General features: G+C 42.3%; 1 protein-coding gene across 3 annotated transcripts in view; it reads left to right on the forward strand.

Moving 5' to 3' along the window:
- The first annotated feature begins 15,660 nt into the window (after positions 1-15,660).
- MDGA2 (MAM domain containing glycosylphosphatidylinositol anchor 2) overlaps positions 15,661-18,319 on the forward strand; it is an 845,317-nt gene continuing 842,658 nt past the window's right edge. For all 3 annotated transcript variants that reach the window (XR_004384228.1, XR_004384229.1, XM_032871192.1), the window contains exon 1: positions 15,661-16,614. Coding sequence is in view for 1 of the 3 variants with exons in the window: in XM_032871192.1 (XP_032727083.1) it covers positions 16,335-16,614 (280 nt within the window). In the remaining 2 variants the exon portion in view is untranslated. The remainder of the gene's footprint in view (positions 16,615-18,319) is intronic.

Raw genomic sequence — 18,319 nt, forward strand, 5'->3', positions numbered from 1 at the left:
TTTAATAAAAAAAAAAAAAAAATTGGAATGAATTAATATTACTACCCATCTAATAACTTTTAATTCAGGCTTTGTGGTTTTGATTCCTTTCCTTTAATACAAAGTTGATAAAAAATAAAATAGAAATTTAGAACATATGGAGTATGGGGATTTTGTATGCTTTCATGGTTCGGAGTATTTTCTCCAAGATTTTGAAATAACAATTCTCCCACTTTCAGAGCTGATGACATGCGCTGAATCCACCTCCATTTCAACTCTGTTGTTCTAGAGTGAGATCTGTATTCTAAAAGATTTCACTTAGGATTCCATCACTCTCTTTATAGGTCTCTTGTAATAAGGACAGTTTAATTAACAGAATTCAAAATAACCTAGGGAATATAGACCATGGAAATCCATTATGATTACCAAGTAACATTATTTTTTTAAGAGATTTTATTTATTTACTTGACAGACAGAGATCACAAGTAGGCAGAGGTGTGGGGGCAGGGAAGCAGGCTTCCTGCTGAGCAGAGAGCCTGATGCAGGGTTTGATCCCAGCCACCACCCACCCCTAAGATCATGACCTGAGCCAAAGGCAGAGGCTTAACCCACTGAGCCACTCAGGCGCCCCAGCAAATAACATTATGAAGAGGGATACAACTCATTCTAGGCGTGCCTATGTATTAGAAGTACAGAAAATAACTTAAAGTGAAATAAGTTTAGAAAATTCAATGTGATAATTCCCATTTAAATAACATGTGGCTAATAGGCACTAATGCAGTCTCATTCCTATGGGAAAACATTCAGGAAAAGACAAAAATTAATAAGTAAGTAAAACAGACACTTAACCTTAGGCTAGAATCTGGGAGAAACTGGCATATTTTAAATATAAATAGTAGTTGAGGGGGAAAAAAGAAAAAAGGAAGAAACCTACTGTGAATTTAATTCTTCACTAAAGTCAAGAGCCTTACTGAAAGAAAAAAAAGAACTAAGAAAGACCTTTATCTGTTTCCCAACTAAATGGCACATTTCAGGAGCTATTTGCAGAGGAAGCACCACAATACATGCATTCTGGAAAGTACAGCTCACTATAAGTGAGCACTGAAGAGGGGACAGACATACCCCCCCCCCCCGCCCCACATACACACAAGAAAGAAAGAAATTCTGTTGCTGCATGCTGGGACTTAAAATATTTACCTATTTTCTTGGTTTAGAATCAGAAAAGCAGATAAGGCAAGTAGTAGAAAAATCCCCTGAAGTAATCGAGAATTGCATGGCCTGCTCCTTAAGGCTCCAGTAATCTGCTCCTTACGATGACTCTCAGAAGAGCATTTCTCCATTACTCAAGTGGAAAGGGAGTGGGGCCTAAGACAATCCATATATTCTGTTAAGAAAATTACATCCTGATAGATCTAAACTCTCTTTAAGAAAAATAATCAGCATTGGGCTAATAAAAAATTACTGCCACAGAAGAGAAAGAGACTAGCACAAAGACGAGTACATCTCTGACAATAATTTATTGCAAGATCCAGAAGAAAATTACAATTACTTATTTGAAAAGGCTTAAGGCCTTGCCAGTGTCAGGTAAAGACATAAGAAAATGGGATGAAGAAAAGAAAGCAATAAATGAGTTATCCAAGGGCTTTAAGGACAATTTTAAATTAGTGATAAAGATAAAATTTCCATTTGACCCCGGTGTGGATATCCACTGCTGTGGAAAAATCAAAGCAGTGATGTGGACCAGAAGCATGGGAAGTTTTCCCAGAACACAGAGAAAAATGACAGATTTGATGAAAGAAAGTGAATACTCACATCTTATATATATCAAAATGAATGTATGCAGAGAGAGAGGAAAAAAAGAGTAAAGATAAAGCCAAGAGTAGTTATTCCCCCAAAGAGTATAAGCAGTCTAAACAGAGAAGATATAAATAAGAGAAAACATTTCAGGATATCAGGGGTGAAAAAGGACTTACCATACATAAGGTATAATTCTTAGGAAAAATCCTTATCTAGGCAAATCCTGATAAAATATGTGAATCACCAACATGAAGTGAAAACACTGAAACCACCTAAGGAGGAAAAGCAAAGGTCTATAGTGAATAAAAATTCAAACTTGCCACAGACCTGTCCTCTGCAGTAATGAATGATAAAATACATTGGTGTAACAGGCATTAAATATTATTAAAATATAGAAATGTAAATAATCTAATTAAGAAGGTTGGTTTTATATATTTATATATAAAACTTCATATCTTACATTTAAGATTCACAGTTACTTTCAGAGTCAATAAATATTTACCTAGAAAAGATCTTCTAACTGGCCACAAGGAAAATTTCAATAAACATAAAAAAGAAGAAGTGGTACAGTCTACATTTTTATTATGCAATAATTAGCATGGCAGATAATTAATCACAGGCAGTGATTTTTCCTTGTCAGCTCCTTAGTTAAGCAATAATTCAAGACTATAATTATTGCAATCTACATTGAAACTAACAAAAGAGATAACATGTTATGTCAAAAATAGAATGAAACAGTGAATTCTATATTCAGGACAAGATGTATAGATCTAAACAGTTTCATCAGTCAATAGGTAAGAATAAACATAAATAAACTAATTATTCAGTCTAAGAAGCTAAAACTGTTATGCCAAAATTATCCCAATTAATCTAAGAGAGAGATAGGAATAGGGAAAGATGAAAACTAACGCAAAACTTGATTAATTACAAAGCATACAATGGTATAATTGACAAATCTGAAAGCTAGTAGATTGAAGGGACAAAAAAGATGAAAACTCAAGAATTCACAAAACATATACATGAATACATATACACACAAAGAAAATAAATGTACAAGTTTTGAGAATGAAAAAAAAGTGATGGAAGCCTAGATTTAGAGGAGCTATTTATTAAATTTTAAGACTGTGCTACTCATGAAATTATATTTTAGTAAACATTCAGAAATGCATGACTTACTACGATGCCACAAATTGTATAGACTAACAGGGAAGACCCTTCAAAAACACGTGGGTCCAGATGACGAGCAGGTGAGCTCTTCTGAATCTTTGTATAATAATTTCTATGATACTCTAGAACTCATAGAAATTATAAACTTCCCAGCTAACCAAAAAAAAGAAATTTCAGACAAGTTTCAGAGAAGAATATAAATACGAGAAAATTCTAACTAAAATTATTAGTAACTCTAGTACTTCATTGAGGTCTTTTTTTTTTTTAAAGACTTTATTTATTTTATTTTTTTGACAGAGAGAGAGAGAGAGAAAGAGAGAGATAGCAGGAGGAGAGTGGGAGAGGGAGAAGCAAACTCCATGTTCAGCAGGGAGTCAGATGTAGGACTCGATCCCAGAACCCTGGGACCATGACCTGAGCCAAAGGCAGACCCTTAACTGATTAACTACCCAGGAGCCCCTATTGAAGTCTTAATACAGTATTACAAGTATGTTTTTTTTTTCTGATACACAAAGCTATTTCAACATAATAAGCCTTCTGTGCCTTAGTTTCCTCATCTATGAACTGAATAATGAGAAATTCCTACCTTATATTGTAATTTCAAAGATTGAATGTATTAAGTTTAAATGGCTTAGATATTTTATTTATATGTATCCACTGGTGATATTTCTCAGGAGAACCCTGACTAACAGATCCTCACAAGAAACCTAAGCTTAAAATTATCATAAAATAACTATAACTTATACCATAAAGGCATTTGGTTAAATTCATCAGTCATGCACACTGGGTGAGTTAGGGGTGTGTGTGTGGGGGTGGTGTATGGCTAGGAAAAACCAAACCTACAACCAGAAACAATAGCACAAAACCTTTTATTAAACTAGGAATTGTATATCCATTTGAAACTAACACTCAATGACATCCTCAACTGTGAAACATTGGAAGCATTCCAATTAAAATCTGAAATACGTTATCACTAACATTTTTCAGTTTTATGACAGAAGTTACTGCCATAAACTATTGACTGAAGTTTATGACAAAAATTTCACAAAAAAAGGAGGAGTGGGGACTCATGACTCCTAAAGATAAATCAATAGAAACTATCACTATTGGCAGATATGATTGTTTTGCTATCTGATAAACTCAAGACAACTGAAGAAAAAGAAAAACAGACCTAAGAAGTGATTTCAGCTGGTTATCAAATGAATATACACAAATGAAATAATTCTCTTACCTACCAACAATAACAACTTAGAAAATATAATTTTAAAAATTTCTCATTAATAACAATAAGGTATAAATTTCCAAAATATATACGGCATACATAAACAAAACTACAAAATAGTATCACAATCTTTAAAAAGGCTAAATGAATTCAGAAACAATCCATGTTCCTAGGTGTATGAAAATTGTTTGTTCAAATCAAAACTACGTTGAGATCCCACCTCAGTGACTGTCAGAATGACTAGCATAAACAACACAGGAAGCAATGGATATTGGCAGGGATACAGAGAAAGGGGAACTCTCTTACACTGTTGAGGTAGGCAAAGTGGTGCAGCCACTCTGAAAAACAGTATGGAGCTTCTATGCCTAATACGGCACAGAACTGCCCTATTACTCAGCATTTGCATTACCAGGTATTTACCCAAAGGATGCCAAAAAAAAAAAAAAAAAACAAACTGATTCAAAGGGGCACATGCACCCTGATGTTTATGGCAGCATTATCAACAGCAGCCAACTTATGGAAAGAGCCTAAATGTCCAACAACTGATGAATGGGTAAAGATAGGTAGTGTGTGTATATGTATGTATGTATGTATGTATATATGGTCCATCACAATGGAATATTTTTCAACCATTAAAAATAATGAAATCTTGCCATTTGCAATGACATGGCTGGAGCTAGAGTGTATTATGCTAAGCAAAATAAGTCAGTCAGAGGAAACCGAATACCATATGATTTCACTTGTAGAATTTAAGAAATAAAACAGATGAACATAGGGGAAAGAAAAAAAAAGAGAGGGGGGCAAACCATAAGAGACCCTTAACTATAGAGAACAAACAGGGTTGCTGGAGCAGAGGTAGGCAAGGGATGGGCTAAATGGGTGATGGGGATTAAGGAGGGAACTTGTTATGTGCACTGGGTGTTGCATATACAAGTGATGAATCACAAAATTCTACTCCTGAAATAGTATTACATATTATTACATATTAACATATAATATTACATTATATGTTAAGTAACTAGAATTTAAATAAAAATTTGAAACATTAAAAAAAAGAAACTGAAAAAGTAAATAAACTCTGAAGTTGACTGTAAATTTTATATGACTAGTACCGAAATGGATTCATTCATTTGTAACCATGCCCAATACACTTGTTGACTATAGACCCTTTTCTCTCTTGGGATAGTCTCTCTCTTTCTTTCTCTTTCTCTCAATCTCTTTCTCTCTATTTCTCTTTGCATCTGAGTTGTCTAGAGGCTTCCTGTGTGTGGAGAATAAAACCTTCTTTTCATACTGGCCTATGGAGTTCTTCATGAGTTGGTCCCTAATGACTTTCTAGAAAGCTATCTTCCTGTTCCTTCAATGCATTAGACTCCAAGAACCTGTGTTTTGCCCTGTGTCTGTACATCTCTTCTCACATCTATATGTGGTGGGCCTTTTGTTTTTCAGGTCTATCTCAAAATCCATTTCCTGATGATACTATCTAATATAATCCTCAATGTTTTTATACTCTATTATATCACATTTTTAAAAAGTATTTATTGCAATCTGCAATTATCCTTATAGTTTGTTTGTCTGATTATTGGTTATTATCTGTCTCATCCCATTAGAATGTAAGCTTTTGAAAGAAACCAAATGCTCAACAAAGGGAGCTTGGTTAGACGATTCCATTGCACACACACACATTGGGATTGTTGTTCAGTCATTAAGAATCCTGCTAAAGGGGCTTCTAGGTGGCTCTGTAGGTTAAGCATCTGACTCTTTATTTTAGCTCAAGTCATGATCTCAGGGTCCTGGGATCGAGCCCCATGTGGGGCTCTGTGCTCAATGTGGAGTCTGTGTGAGAGTCTCTCTCTCTTTCCCTTTCCACTTCTGCCACTCCCCTCATTTGGGCTCCAGCTCTCTCTCTTCTCTTAAATAAACAAACAAAGTCTTTCTAAAAAGTGCTTCTAAAGATGATCACTTATTGCCAAGGAACGATGTCACTCTATATTGAAGAAAAAGAAAGGATACAAAACAGGTAAAGAAATATATCATTCAAAATATGTAATCTGTAACAATTATCCCTTTTCCAAATCCTAACCAAGAAATTTATTGTTGGGGCACCTGGGTGGCTCAGTGGGTTAAGCCGCTGCCTTCGACTCAGGTCATGATCTCAGAGTCCTGGGATCGAGCCCCGCATCGGGCTCCTTGCTCAGTGGGGAGCCTGCTTCTCTCTCTGCCTCTGCCTGCCTCTCTGCCTGCTTGTGCTCTCTCTCTGTCAAATAAATAAATAAATAAAATCTTTAAAAAAAAAAGAAATTTATTGTTTCAGGACATGAGAGTTAGAGTTATATGCTCTTTTCAGAATTTTTCATTAGGAAGAAAAAAATTTTATTAACATTTTAGCAACATTTCAACTTGTCAAAAAATGGGCATTTGCACTATGCTGCATTACACATTAAGGACTTAGAACTAAGTTTAGTATGGTCAGGCCATATTTTTTAAAAGTAAAGTAATACAGAAGAGAAAGGAACTGAATATAACAGAATGGAACATATCAAAATACTTTGGTGCAAAGTGTAATATTATGAATAAAAATGTGTTTTGGATGTGTGTATGTGTACTGAGTCAGGATAAAAATATATTTATTATGGTGTAATGGAGGTAAGTAAATGGCAAGAAAAGAAAGTTTGGAAATGGCTGCTATAAATGAGTTTTACTTAGGGGTGGGGTAGATGGGAAAAAGAAGATAATTCCCCTTTTCTGGTTATAGGAGTGTAAGAAAAAGAGGGGGAAAGAGAAATATGAGAGGTTTCCTTTATCCCAGGCTTTTGCTGAGTAGAGGGGTTTGTCAGATACATGGAGAACGGAGGGCAGAGTTACCTCTGCTTCTATTCTTTTCCATGAGATCCCAGGCTTTTCACTGTTTTATATGGGAGCAGCTGCATCCAAGTGAACTTGGAATAGGAGAACTTCAAATCTAGTTTTGGTTTTCCTTTGGATTCCCTAGAAAGGGAATGATCCCCTATGTTTTAAACAAGAACTATTCCATTTAGCTCTCATGATTACTCTCCTGAGTAACACAAGCACTGCTGAGGTAGGTTGATTTGTCCAAGCTAGGGAAGTGTGATTCCATAAAGTTTTCGAAGAAAAATTCCTAAAGGCAAGGGTCTGGATAGCAGGCTCCAGAGGGCTTGGCCAAATAGTTTTTGTGTAGACTCTTGCCCAAGAGACATGTGTGAGCTCCTTTGTTTCTTCTGGCTGCTGGAACAAAGTACCCCAAACTGGGTGGCTTGTAACAACAGAAATTTATTCTCTTAACACTTCTTGAAGCTAGAAGTCCAAAATCATGGTGTCAGCAGGGCCATGCTCTCTCTGAAGGTGCCAGGAAGGAATGTGCTCCTTGTTTTTTTCTTAGCTCTTGGTATTGCCAGCAGTCCTCCACCTTCCTCAACTTACTGACGCATCACTCCGGTCTCTGCCTCTGTTGTTGCGCAGTGTTCTCTGTGTGTCTGTTTCTGTGCCTTCTTGTCTAAGGACATCGGTCATATTGGATGAAGGGCCCACCCTACTTCAGGATGACCTCATTTTAACTAATAACATCTGTTAAAACCCTACCTCCAAATGAGGTCAAGGTCTGGGATTCCGAGAAGACAAAAATTTAGAGGGACACTAACCTGGTACAGCTCCCTGTGCCCCTTTCCCTCTTCTCTTCTCTATCTTGTCGTATTCTTCCTGGTTAACCTTCAGACTACTTAGCCACATGTTTGGCTTGTCTTATTTTCTTTGCCAATTTGGTGGCACACTGGGCTTATTCAATCTCCTAATTACTACTTTCCTATCCATAGTGTTTTTTTTTTTTTCTCCCTCCTTCGATGAACCTGTTATGAACTTCCCCTGGAAACCCCCAACCCTCCACTTCTTTGGATCTGCTCCTGAACTTTGAACTTGGATAATAATGTTTTGCTTCCTTGAGCCACCCATAATAGACAGGACCCAGTCCTACTCCATTACTGACTTATTTATAGAGGATCGGGATGTACAGCTCTAGCTAATATTTTGAAATATTATCTTATATTCAATTTGTTTCTGATTTCCTGTAATTCTTGCTGCTCTAAGGTTTTACATTTATCGAAGCTGAGCACACCTTCAGGGAAAGGGCAGAAACCAAGGGAAAAAGAAGTGTCAGGCATTTGAAAGAAAAAAGGTGGTTTTTTTTTTTTTTGGGGGGGGGGAAGACCTAGGCTTTAAATTATTAAGCTCTAGCTTGGAGAATTCAGACCACAGCAGTTTTTCTATAAAGCAGAGAGTAAGGAGAATGCAAGATTCAAATGACTTTCATTTTTCCCTTTGCAAGGATGGTCAACTTCCCTCTGGCCTGGTGGGAGTTTTATTGCCAGGAAGAATAGAAGAGCATAGAGAGAGGAAGGAAAATGAGATGTAGAGTTGGAAGACAGGGATATACATATTTCTGAGGGGGGACTTCCCTGTCCTCTCTTATGCCTGAAAGGTAGTAGTGACCTTCGTATACTTTAGGTATTCCATAATATAGAAAGCTTATTTTTTGAATCTTGTCTTAACTCTTGGATGAAAATATCTCAGAGTGCAAATCAGGGAAACTACAAAGGAATATAAAGATCAACATGGCATAGTCAGGTAAAGAAAGAATGAAGAATAATACCATATGGTTTCCAAGGTGTGTGGTATGGAGGTGATCCACACTTTCCTCATGGCCCCAGAGAAGAATGAGAAAATTCTTCAATGTCAAGAAGTCTGGGAGAAGCCTGAGGTCGGAAGAAGGTAATAGCTGTGTCCTTATCACTGAAAGACACTGGGTGAAGATGTGAGCCATGGGTGCAGTGGGGTAAGTTGCAGACACTCAGAGATCAAATGGAAGTCTAACGATGTTGGGTGAAAGAACACACATCTCTCTAATATAAGGACAAAACATGAACCAACCATTTGTGGGGTGAGGACAAAGTGAAGGGCACATGAGAGAAACCCTGAAAAACTAGGTAATTAGATAAAAGGTGCTAAATTAAAAGAAAAAATGGTCTAGAGAGAGAGAGTTCCTGTGCAAGGCCGGTGGGGGAGAGGGAAGGGGGGGCTGGGTAGATAATCTCAAGCAGTGTCCACACCCAGCACAGAGCTCAGTGTGGGGCTGGATCCCTCAATCCTGAGTTCATGACCTGAGCTGAAGCCAAGAGTTGGACACTCAGCTTACTGAACTACCCAGGTGACCCAAAATACGGTAAATTTTAAATCAAGAGGAGGCTGCGCTTCCTTGAGTTTTCCCAACCACTAGCTGATGTGAGTAGCTTGTCAAGAGGTCAAGTTCAATTACAATGTTTAAAGTCTATGTTATGTTATGGCATATTATATTAATTGTATTGGTGTTGTGATGCTAAATTTTTTTTTAATTAATTTATTTATTTGACAGAGATCACAAGTAGACAGAGAGGCAGGCAGAGAGAAGGGAGAAGCAGGCCCCCTGCAGAGCAGAGAGCCCGATGTGGGGCTCGATCCCAGGACCCTGAGATCATGACCTGAGCCAAAGGCAGAGGCTTAACCCACCGAGCCACCCAGTCGCCCCATGATACTAAATTTTGAAACCAGTACCTGATATGACCCAAATTTTCTTTCCTTTATTTCCTGTTACATTCACAAATATAAATTACTCCAACTATAGAATCATGGGGAACGTTTAAGTTCAACTCTCTTCTAATCCTTTATATCTTATCTGCGGCTTAATCAAATCACTTTCTTGTCAGAAACAGTGGGCTTCTTTACATTTCCACCACAAAATTGCTAATCCAACTTTGATGTTGATATTTAATCTAGTCTACTGGTGACCTAGAAGTGTGAGCATTACTTCATACCAATCTGTTTTTAAAAGATAGTAAACCAAGAAAAATGGTAAGTGGAAACTTCTCTGTGTTAATATTTAAGCTGTGGAGTTTTCCAAGGGTACATCCAGGCATGTGGCACTTTCAAAAATAATCTTGAAGTAGAATTGTACTCTCAAATTTTCAAGTTTTTTGACAATATTAAGCTATTCCTAAGTGCTGAAATGCCAAACCATTACAGATAAACTGTAGAAAGACTTCAGAATTCAATGTAACTGGACAGAAATGGGACAGATGAACTTTGAATGAAAGCAAGTAAAGTCATGCCTTTTAGAGAAAAACACTTACTTCATCATACTTATAAAACTAAAGGTTCTGAGCTGTTAGCTAACCTCAAAACGGAAGTGATTCAAGTTGTGGTCACATATACTAATGCTCTTTGACAACTAACAAATATTATCAATAAAAATATTAGGAGTAATAATATATTATTAGGGTACTATGTGTCAGGTGCTGAGCTATGTACCTTATGTGTACTACTTTACTTAAAACTCTTAATAACCTCTTGCTCTTTTTGTTTTATGAAATAAGGGAAATGTCAAGGTCAAACTGACGTCAGATATTCAAGCTCAAAGGCAGTCTGATGTCAAAGCTCAGACATTTACCTACTATGTTACACTGCCCTGAACTGAACATCTTCTACTCTGGAACAAATCTGCATTTTTTTCTGTTCCTGAAATAGTGTCAGAATCAAGGGAGACGTGCCAGAATAAGAATAGATCTAGGGCAGGGCTACTAAAATTGTCAAGGCTATGGTATATGAGGGTAGGCTTTAAAAAAAAATAATTATGGGTTCAAGATACAAACTATTGAAAACATGAGTGGTTCACAAAATCCTGGAGGTCTAGAACTGTAGACTAGCATATCTGTCTTAAAGAAGGAGGGCATATGAGAGAGAATGTTCTTTACTAAATCTCAGAGATTTGCTATTTTTAAGCTGAAGATAGAATATCAAGACTATAAAGACCTTCCCTCATGTTTTCTGCCTCTGCCTCTACTTTCCTGTGTTTGTGAGGTACTCCTCACCGGCAGCCACAATATATCTGAGACCTTAGCCCCATCATCTGGTAACAAATTACCTTGGCATCCTCTCAAAACAGTATCCTTATAACCAGCCTTTCCTAGGTACCTCCTTTTTCATTTAGACCCTGGATTTGCTACCTCTGGGGATTATCCTTTGGGTATTTTGTTATTTCTTCAAGCCATATATCTCTTCTTGACTTCTTTCAGTCCTTACAACGGGGATTTGATGTGCTTCTTTATTTCTAACTTAGCAGTTGCCTTTCTCATTCCCCTTTTTGTTCTCACTAAAGCCCTGTTGAGGGACAATCCTGTTTCCCAAAATGAAATCCTTGTCTCCTACTTAACACCATTGTCTGAGTTCTGCTGTTTATGAACAAGTGCCCCCTGCCTGTCTTCTGGAGATGACCAGACCCCCAATACTATGCTTTGTCTCACTGAGAGTAAATCATGTCTCGCTGTCATCTGAAACAGTCAATTCTAGGTGATGCTGCTTAGGTTTTTTCTAAGCTTGGATCTGGTGAAGCTATTACCAAGTGGGAGAAAAAAAAAACTAGGTGGACAGTCATTTGGTTAGAGAAAACTTATCAGAACATAATATTTTGTAACCTACAGGAATGGTTCAATTGTAGGGTTTAATTAGACTTTATTGTAATCTGAGTTAGCTTTAAAGAGAACTGGTCCATTGGGCAGAGGTTGAGGAAGTGATAGTTTCGGGTCTCAGATTCATATCCGAGCCACAGAAAAATGGAGTTTGCATTCACAGATTTTGGAAATATCAGAAGTAGATTTAGCTTCAGGATAAAAGGATGAGGCCAGAGGTCTGTATGCACAGACAACTGAGGTATGATTCAGGGTGTGTTATAGTCCAAATAAGCTGTGATATAAACCAGGAATCTGTGATCAAGAAGAATAAGGCAAGCACAAGGAAGTGTGGGGCAACAGATTAGGTTGTGCAGTTTGAGAGATAACCTATATACACCTGATGATTTCTACGTTCTTGCTTAGTTTTATAAACCAGACATGGAATAGTGTATATGTGATTTAAAGGACCAGTGGTGGAAACAGGGAGTAACCATAAAAATACACAAAACCTGGTATTTGCTTTATGGGAAGAGGCTAGGTTAGAAAGAAAGGACAGATTTGCTACTAATATTCTGACTTTGCCCTACTCAGCAGTATCTCCTGAATTACTAGCTTTTCTTCTTTCCATCCCACTATCTGGGGTGTATCTTGTACCAAGCCCTGATTCCCTCTGTGACATTGCCTCTCCCACGTTATCTAGGTTGGAATGTCACGCTCATGCTGGAAGATGGAGATAGAAATTAAAAAGAAACCATAGTCAATAAAACTATAACAGGTTATTAAGGTAATAAGGGTTGTCAAAGGAGAGCCCCTAAATTTTCATGGTCCTGTATTCAGAAAAGATTAAATAAGTGTTCACTGCTGTTCTTGTTACAAGAATACTCTTCAGTGAGCCCTAGCAGTAATGCAACGTGGGATTCCTTTGGGCTCAATGCAGCATCCATACTCACAATGCAAAATCCAAGAAGCTGGTAATCCATAAGTCATTTACACTGCTCCTACAGGAAACTACACTAACTGGGCTGCAAAGTGTCCTGGGTCTGATTTCATTGCAGCCTTTGGACCCGTCTTCTAAAACTCCTCTCCTCTATGATAAACCTTCTCCCAGCCAGTCATTAAGCCTTAGCTCAGGCTCACCACCTGGAGGCCTTTAGTCGCTAGTGCTAGGTGTGGCTAAATAACAACACACCGGGTTGGTCAGGGCAGATTAAAAAAACGCTGAATTTCAAGCAGAAAACAAAAAACAAAAAACAAACAAACAAAAAACCTTGATTGGTTGAACTCGCCATTTGTTTCCAAAAGTTATCTATCCAATATTTTCATAGGAACAACAACAACAAATATTAAATCCAGTGCAATTTTTATCCTCATTGTCATGTTACTCAATTAATGGTTGCATGTAAAATTTGCCACCTAGTGCCTTGGGACTTTATTTATGTAATACCCATAGTAGTGGTGCATGTGTTGACCAACACACCCTGTCCACTATGTGTGTTTCTTAAAGGAAGGGATTCTGTCTTATATATTTTTGTATGTTTAAAATCTGGAATTAGGCCTGGCCCAGAGTACATACATCTGGCTGTTTCCTCAACTGAAATAAATTCTGCAATGTCCAGGTTCTCTAAGTTCTCTGCAAGCTCCAAAGAGTTTATTCAGGAACTGCTGAGGTTTCCACGGGTGTATGGTTCTTCCCTAGGCTGAGATGTGCACTACCTGGAAAATAAAGTCCCTGAGTTCCCAAAGCTTATACTCTAATGTTCAAGGTTAAGGAAAAAATTCTCCATTAGGGATAGTCACTTAGTCTGGATTCCTTTGTAAATGCAATACACAGATTCTGTGATAATAAGATATTTAAATCTAGAGTTCTGCGAACAGTCAAAGGGCCTAGGATTCCATAAATAAGGCTCCCCCCCCCCTCCCCGGCAAAAGGACAGTGCCTGTATGCAGGTGAAGTACTATTTGCAGAACATGAGCAACTAAAATCTGGAAGTACCTCATGGACATACCGAGAGCTGCCATCTCAGAGTTGCAGTTTACAGTCCCTTGAAGCTGCTGTGCTGTACTACACAAGAATGATTTACTTTTAAAAGACAGATCTTCAGAAACTTAAGACAATTCCTACCGCCCACCTTCCCTACACAAATGACTAGCGAACTTCATTCTCTTGAGAAATGCCACACATTGAGTTTTACTTCTAAAATGATACTTAATTCCATCCTTGAAAGTGGCATTTCATAAAGAAGGGGTCCCCAACAACATGTGAGGCATCCATTGGGACCCTCTCAACATTCTTGGTTCCTCCTATCTTGGAAAGCCAGAGGGTAAGCACTAGATCACACCCTAAAAAGATAATATACATAATTCACTTAATTGAGTTAAAGGACCTCATTGGAGACAATGGGGACTATTCGTTTTCCTGTGTTTGGAGTTCCCTCCCCACAGCAGAAGTAGCAGGGGGAGAGGGAACTGCAGTATGTTAATTTATTATGGGAGCAGATAAATGAATACTATGCTCCAGATTCTCCATAGCAATTACTTTTGTTACCCATGTATAAATGCACGTTTTTAGCTATTTTAATCACTTCCTTATCCATATGCCGTTTGAATAGTGAAGAATATATTCAAGAAAGTGAATTGCACGCAGGAAGCACTAATTATTGTAGTTATAAAAACAACTCACAAACCACTTCTACATTCCCAGTTTTCCCTATCAAAATTTGGTTAAGTATTCCTACACTCGCTCCAATGTAAATTAAAGATGCCTCGAATTTTCTAATCCTTTTCTAACTACGAATTTCTTAAACTCAGTATCAGAACTAGCTAGCTCTGCTCCCAATGAGAGTGTGTCTTTCACAAAAGAGAAAAGATTTTCAAAGCAGCTAACTTTAGTAGGAGACGTTGCATATTAAAAAAACTAAGCTCTGAACTCCTAGTGTTTCTCCCCTAGAGAGGAGAGACACCTCATTGCCACGACGACCACATTTCCATTTAAAAGGACGGAAATGGGGAAGAAACGGAGGCACTTCCAAGTGCCTGGCCTGTTCTGCCCTCTAGTCAAGCAGAACGGGTCCTGGAAGACCTTGGGCGGCGGGGAGGAGGAGATAGTGTGTTGTAATTACCCTGATCTAGGCTGGTAGCCGGCCCTTCCGCGTGCAAGCGCAAACAGCGGCATCAGGCATAACAACGGTGGGCTGCCGCCGCGGAGCTCCCAGAGTCCGGGGAGGGCCTCGGCGAGGAAAGCTGGAGGCCGGATGTGGCCGGCCTCGCGGAGCTTCTCGGCGCTGTCCATACTGATGAGCTCCTCGGCTGACACACGCAGGCAGAGCGAAGGCGGAGCAGAGGAGGCAGAGGAGGCGCGGAGGCAGGCGGCTGAGCCGCGCACCCGGCTTTGACGTCGCCCAGCTGCGGCTAGCAGCTCGCGCTCTCAGCACGTAGCGCGCAACGTGACCACACACAGCCTCCCTCTCGGGCAGCCCGGCAGCCCGTCCGCCTGCTTTCGGCTTCGCCCTCCTCTTCCACCTCCTCCTCTCGCCTCCGCGGCGCGCACCCCCGCGCACACCCAGGGATTCCGGCCGGCGTCGAGCCCTGGGCGCTCCGCCGCCCGGCCCGGCACCTCTGCCGCAGCTGGGGCCCGACCCGCGGCCACGCAGCTGGGGGTCCTCCTCGGGCCGCCGCTCCCGCGTTCAGCTCTGGATGCCAGCACTACGTTAGCCCAGGCGGGGAACCCCTTCTGCGGCTCCCTCCTCTAAACTCCCGCCTGTCCCGACCGCCCCCACCCCTCCACCTGGCGGGGGCGGCGCGGAAGCCAAGAGGACGCGCGCGGTGCGGGTGGGCACGCGTAGACGTGTGTGCGGATTCGGTCTCTGCTTGGCATTCTCCCTCTTTCTCAAGTGGCGGTGCCTGGACTCTGCTTTCGGCTCCCGGATTGGTGCGGCCGCCCGGAGCCCCTTCTTCGCTGGCAGGGCGCTAACGGCTATTTTGGAGAACGGTGGTGGCGGCGGCGGTGGTGGCGGCGGCGGCGGCGGCTGAGGCTGGTGCCCGAGAGAGCTCCAGACGCACACTCTGCTCCGCGTCGGTCCCTCTCCTCCTTCTTCCCCCTCCTCCCATCCCTTCCTCCCCACCCCCGTCCCCCTAGCCCCACTCCTCCTCTTCCTCCTCCTCTTCCTCCTCTCCTTGCTCGGCGATGCGAGCCTGTATCGTGTAACAGGATTGGCGTTGCAATGGCAACTGATGGAATGGGGGAAGGCAAGACAGCAGGGCTGGGGGCTCCGGACTGCGGGCGGGCGGGCCGCTGCCGCCGCTTGACGCTGCTCCGGGGACCTTCGCGAGTTACTTTGTAAAGGCGAACCCAGGCGAGGACGCCCCTGCTCGGTGCCCCGAGTGAGAGGCCACTTCCTGCTCCGTGGCTGCCCGAGTCAGGCTCGCACCGCTCGGCACCCCCCGGACCCTGGCCGGCGCCCGCTGCCAGCCCAGCGCGCCGCCGCCGCCGTAGCTGCGGAGACTCGAGCCCGCTACCCTGAAGAACACTTCGCCTCACGGCCCCCTTCCCATCACGCCCCCTGCTCCTCCCCGGCGTCTGCGATTTTCCCAGGCGCCCGGTGTGAGTGCGGCGTGCGTGTGAGTGTGTGTCAGGGTATTGTGTTGTGGTGTGTGTGTGTGTGTGTGTGTGTGTGTGCATGAGTGTGGGGTGCGCGGGGCTCCTGCGCTCCGCTCACGGACGCCGCCGGGGAAGGACGGACGGACGGCGCTTTCTTCTTCGGCGAGCGGTTCCCGGGCACCTCGGCTCGGCCCGGGCGCGAGTGGAGCGCACTCGGCTAGCCGCCGGCCTCCGGAAGGTCCCGCTGCGTACACCCTGGGCTGGATATGTTCATGTTCACGTGAAGATGGATTTAGTGTACGGTCTCGTGTGGCTGCTGACAGTCCTCCTGGAGGGGATCTCTGGCCAAGGAGTATACGGTGAGTGGAATAGCGACGCTATCGTGACCTTGTGATTCTTAGGCAAGATGGGCTGGCGAGCGAAAATGCACGACTCGCACCGTTCCGGGGCCCCTCCCGGCGTGGTGTTTGATTTACACTTCATCACGTTATTGGGAGCGGTAAGGAGGCAGCGAGCGTGCTGCGGATTGGGCTGCGAGCCGCTCCCCTGGCGCCTCGGCTGGGGCTGGGAGTTGGGTCGAGCCGGCAACATTGCACTCTTGCGAATGAGTGGCTTTGCGCTTGATTTATCCCCGCTAGGGCCCCGAGCTCTAGCAGTCTTTGATTTAATAATCATTTGGCTCCTTGCATTGCTGCGGTGTCGGTGCCGCGGTTTCCCCTGAAGGGAAGCTTCGAATGTGACCCCAGTGAGCTTCCCATCCCTTTCTGTCTCCCGCCTTTTCCTTCTTTCCACCTTTTCTTCTTTTTTCTTTTTTTTCCCCTTTCTCTCCTTTTTTTTCCCTTCCCTTTCCTTTTTTTTGGGGGGGGGGTGAATGTCTCTATGACTTGATTTTCCGGCTCAGGAAGTGGGGTGACAGTTGAGTTGCATTCTGCACCAGCGTTGCCATGAATACTGACTTGGGGAGGGTAAAATAGCAGGCAACACTCTGGATGCCAGACACAATTAAGGGACATGTTTATGTGAATGGATGAGCAAAATGCATGAATGAACGGATGGCCAAGTCGGCGCCTCTGGGCTCGGGGGCAGGACACCAGCTCGCTGCAACAGGAACACAACCTCAGTTTTCTGGAAAACCCAGATCTGGGCGGGTTAGGACCAAGAGAAGCTCAAGCTTGTTAATTTGGAGATTTTTAAGTCCTCAGGAGCAAATCCAGGTTCCTTTGCCTGTCAGCAGTTGGCACCCTTGGCTTTCGGGACTGAAAGATAGACTCACACACACATACCCAGGCTCTGGTTGAAATGTGCGTCTTTTCCCGGGACAAGCAGGCAGTGCCACAAGGGGAACATAACTTTTATCTCAAAGATATGGTAGAGAGGTTAGGAGAATAGCTCTTGAGGGTACAGCAGGCCAAAACTCTCCCACAGCTCCCCTACGGTCCATGTGTGCTGGAAATCAACCTACTACCTTTGTTATCTATCAAAGTGCTGGTGGGGGGGTTTGGACCCCAGCACTGCAGTGCTAGGTCAATGGCTGTTCTGGAGCAAAGGGCATGAGTATTTGTGGAAATGTCAGAGCTCTCCCTGCAGACCCTAGAACTTATTGCAGAGAGGGCATGGGTGCAGGGGGACCTTGAATACTCAAACTCTCTGGGAATGTGGTGTGCGCCCTGGGTAGATGCTTGGGAAGGGATGTGGGAGATCCCATAGTAGCCTTTACTGTCTCCTGTGTTCTTCTTGGTCTGAGCAGTGGGAGGGGGTGGTCCGGAGGGCGGTCTGGAGCCAGGAACTCCATCTGCCACTCCCCTTTCCTGTCTTCCTAGTTCCCTTTTCGGCATGGGCCAGGAAAATTTCACTTTCTCCCACTTAAAGACATCTTAATTTCCTTTCTCTACCCATCCCCTCATTACCAAATGAAAGAGAACTTGCTTGAGGGAGGTGGTGGCGGCGGCGGTGGCGGTGGGCGGCGGTGGCGGTGGCGGTGGTGGTGGTGGTGGTGGTGGTGGTGGTAGTGTTGTTTGTGTGTGTGTAAGGGAGATGTTGAGACTCCAGGCAGATCTTACTGCT

Source organism: Lontra canadensis, unplaced genomic scaffold, assembly GCF_010015895.1.
Source record: "Lontra canadensis isolate GAN:19392208 unplaced genomic scaffold, GSC_riverotter_1.0 scaffold42, whole genome shotgun sequence".
NCBI lineage: Eukaryota > Metazoa > Chordata > Mammalia > Carnivora > Mustelidae > Lontra > Lontra canadensis.